The sequence below is a fragment of the Capsicum annuum genome, chromosome 7 (genome assembly GCF_002878395.1).
Source record: "Capsicum annuum cultivar UCD-10X-F1 chromosome 7, UCD10Xv1.1, whole genome shotgun sequence".
In the NCBI taxonomy this organism is placed as follows: domain Eukaryota; kingdom Viridiplantae; phylum Streptophyta; class Magnoliopsida; order Solanales; family Solanaceae; genus Capsicum; species Capsicum annuum.
The window spans coordinates 79,621,274-79,624,170 of record NC_061117.1 but is presented as its reverse complement, the minus strand read 5'-3'; the positions used below and the strand labels follow the sequence as shown (position 1 = coordinate 79,624,170).

Below are 2,897 nucleotides of genomic sequence, written 5' to 3'. Positions count from 1 at the left end.
ATTTCTAGACTGATGACCCATGCCCAACAGATCGAATCAGATAAGATAAAAAAGAGGGATAGAGTAAGGGGGAATAAGAGAGATAGATCTGAGCAACCTACTTATGGTTAGAACAGATCGCAAAGAGGGAACCACCCTTAGTTTCAAAGCCTCTCATCTATGCCAGCACCATCGTCAGCTAATGCTCCATCACTTAGAGGTAGGAAAGAACAGGGAAATAGGTCTTCTATGTCCGAATCTTAGAATACTATGAGTAATCAGCCTAACCGTTCACCATGCACCAGGTGTGGTAGGGATCACGAGGGTAAGTGTATGTGGGGTCAGAAGAGCTACTATGGATGTGGCCAGGAAGGCCACGGTTTTAGAGATTGTCCTCATACCAGACAGGGGAACTGTGATATTCTCCCCCAAGCTCAGACTGCTAGTGCTCCAGCTCCTGTAGCTCATTCAGCTCCTACTCATGCTGCTTCTTCTAGCACTGCTGGTGATCAGTCCCAGAACAGATTCTATGCTTTGCCTTCCCGTCAGGAGCAGGAGGACTACCTCGATATTGTTACTGGTATTCTTTGTGTGTTTCAGTTTGATGTTTATGCGTTGTTAGACCCTGGGTCCAGTTTTCCATATGTGACACCTCTGGTTGCTGTAAATTTTGAAGTGAGTCCCGAGATTGTCTCTGAGCCCATCCTAGTTTCTACCCCTGTGGGTGAGTCCATTATTGCCTGAAAAGTGTACAAAAAGTATCCTGTTTCTATTCTTCATAGAGTTATGTTTGCTGATATGATAGAGTTAGACATGGTAGATTTTGATGTTATTCTAGGTATGGACTGGCTTCACTCTTGTTATGTATCCATAGACTGTCGTACCCGTGTAGTCAAGTTTCAGTTCCCTGGTGTGTCTGTTATTGAATAGTTTGGTAATTCTGCATCTCCCAAAAGTCATTTTATCTCATATCTCAAGGCTAGAAAGCTTATTTCCAAAAGGTGCATTTATCACCTAGTCAGAGTTAAAGACACTAAGTCCTAGATTCCAACTCTCCAGTCAGTTGACGTTGATAATGAGTTTCCCGATGTCTTTCCAAAATATCTTCCAGGGGTACCTCCCGATAGATAGATAGAATTCAGGATTGATCTTCTTCTCGAAACTCAGCCTATTTCAATTCCTCTCTATTGTAGGCACCCATAGAACTTAAGGAGTTGAAAGAGCAACTCAAAGATCTCTTAGATAAATGTTTTATAAGACCAAGTGTGTCTCCTTGGGGTAAACCTATCCTATTCGTGCGAAAGAAAGATGGCTCTTTGCGCATGTGCATTGACTATCGCCAGCTTAACAAAGTCACTTTCAAAAATAAGTATCCCCTTCCAATAATAGATAATTTGTTTGATCAATTGCAAGGTGCAAGTTACTTCTCAAAGATAGACCTTCGCTCTGGCTATCATCAACTCAGAGTTAGGGAATATGATATCCCAAAGATAGCCTTCCCAACACGTTATGGTCATTATGAGTTTCTTATTATGTCCTTCGGGCTAACTAATGCCCCAGCAGCTTTCATGGACCTTATGAATCGAGTGTTCAGGCCATATCTTGATATGTTTGTCATAGTGTTTATAGACGACATTCTGGTATACTTTCATAGTGAGAATGAACATGCAGATCATCTCTGTATCATCTTGCAAACACTTAGAGATCATCAATTGTTCGTCAAATTTAGCAAGTGTGAATTTTGGCTAAGGTCAGTTTCTTTTCTAGGTCATATTATTTCTTCCGAAGGTGTTAGAGTTGATCCCCAAAAAACAGAAGCTATTAGAAACTGGCCTAGACCTGTCTCTCCATCTGACATTAGAAGTTTCTTGGGTCTAGCTGGCTATTACCGCCAATTTTTTGAAGGTTTCTCCTCTATAGAATCTCCTATGACCCCTTTGACCCAAAAGAAAGTGAAGTTCTATCATCCAATTCTTGTGAGAATAGTTTTCAGGAGTTGAAGACTCGACTCACTACAACCCCTATTTTGACTCTGCCTGATGGCGTTGATGGTTTTTTGGTATATTGTGATGCTTCTAGAGTTGGTTTGGGCTATGCACTGATGGAGAGAGGTAAGGTTATAGCCTATTTCTCTAGACAACTGAAACCCTATGAGAATAATTACCCCACCCATGATCTTGAGTTAGTTGCTGTTGTGTTTGCTCTGAAAATCTAGAGACACTACTTGTATGGTGTTCATGTTGATGTTTTCACTAATCATAAGAGTCTACAGTATGTTTTTACCTAGAGAGAGTTGAATCTTAGGCAGAGAAGGTGGTTAGAGTTATTGAAAGACTATGATATGAGTGTGTTGTATCACCCGGGAAAGGCCAATATAGTGGCGGATGCCCTTAGGAGGATATCTATGGGTAGTGTTTCACATATTGGAGAGGGTAAGAAAGATTTAGATCGTGATGTGCATTGGTTGGCTAGGTTGGGAGTTAGGCTGCTTGACTCCGCTGAAGGGAGTATGTTAGTACAGAGTAGCTCTGAATCCTCCTTGGTTTCGGAAGTAAAGGAGAAGCAAAACTTAGATGCTAGTTTGGTCAGACTGAAAAAATCAGTCAAGGAACAAAAGGTGGAGGTTTTCTCCCAAAGGGGGGATGGTGTGTTGAGATTGTAGGATAGATTATGTGTTTCGGATGTCGAGGATTTGAGCCAGAGAATTATGGCTGAAGAGCACAGTGCGCGATTTTTATTCATCCTGGTCTACCAAGATGTACCGCGACTTGCGGGAAATCTATTGGTGGAGTGGCATGATGAAGGATATAGTAGTATTTGTGGCTAAGTGTGCGATGTGGCAACAGGTTAAGGTAGAACACCAAAGACCTAGTGGTATGATGCAGGAGTTTGGTATTCCCACTTGGAAGTAGGAAGAG

General features: G+C 41.8%; 1 protein-coding gene across 1 annotated transcript; it reads left to right on the top strand.

Annotated features, from left to right (window-relative positions):
* Positions 1–249: 249 nt before the first annotated feature.
* Positions 250–723, top strand: LOC124885740. Its single transcript, XM_047393993.1, has one exon. It carries the CDS (start codon positions 250–252, stop codon positions 721–723), a length of 474 nt encoding a protein of 157 aa, XP_047249949.1.
* The last annotated feature ends 2,174 nt before the right edge of the window (positions 724–2,897 follow it).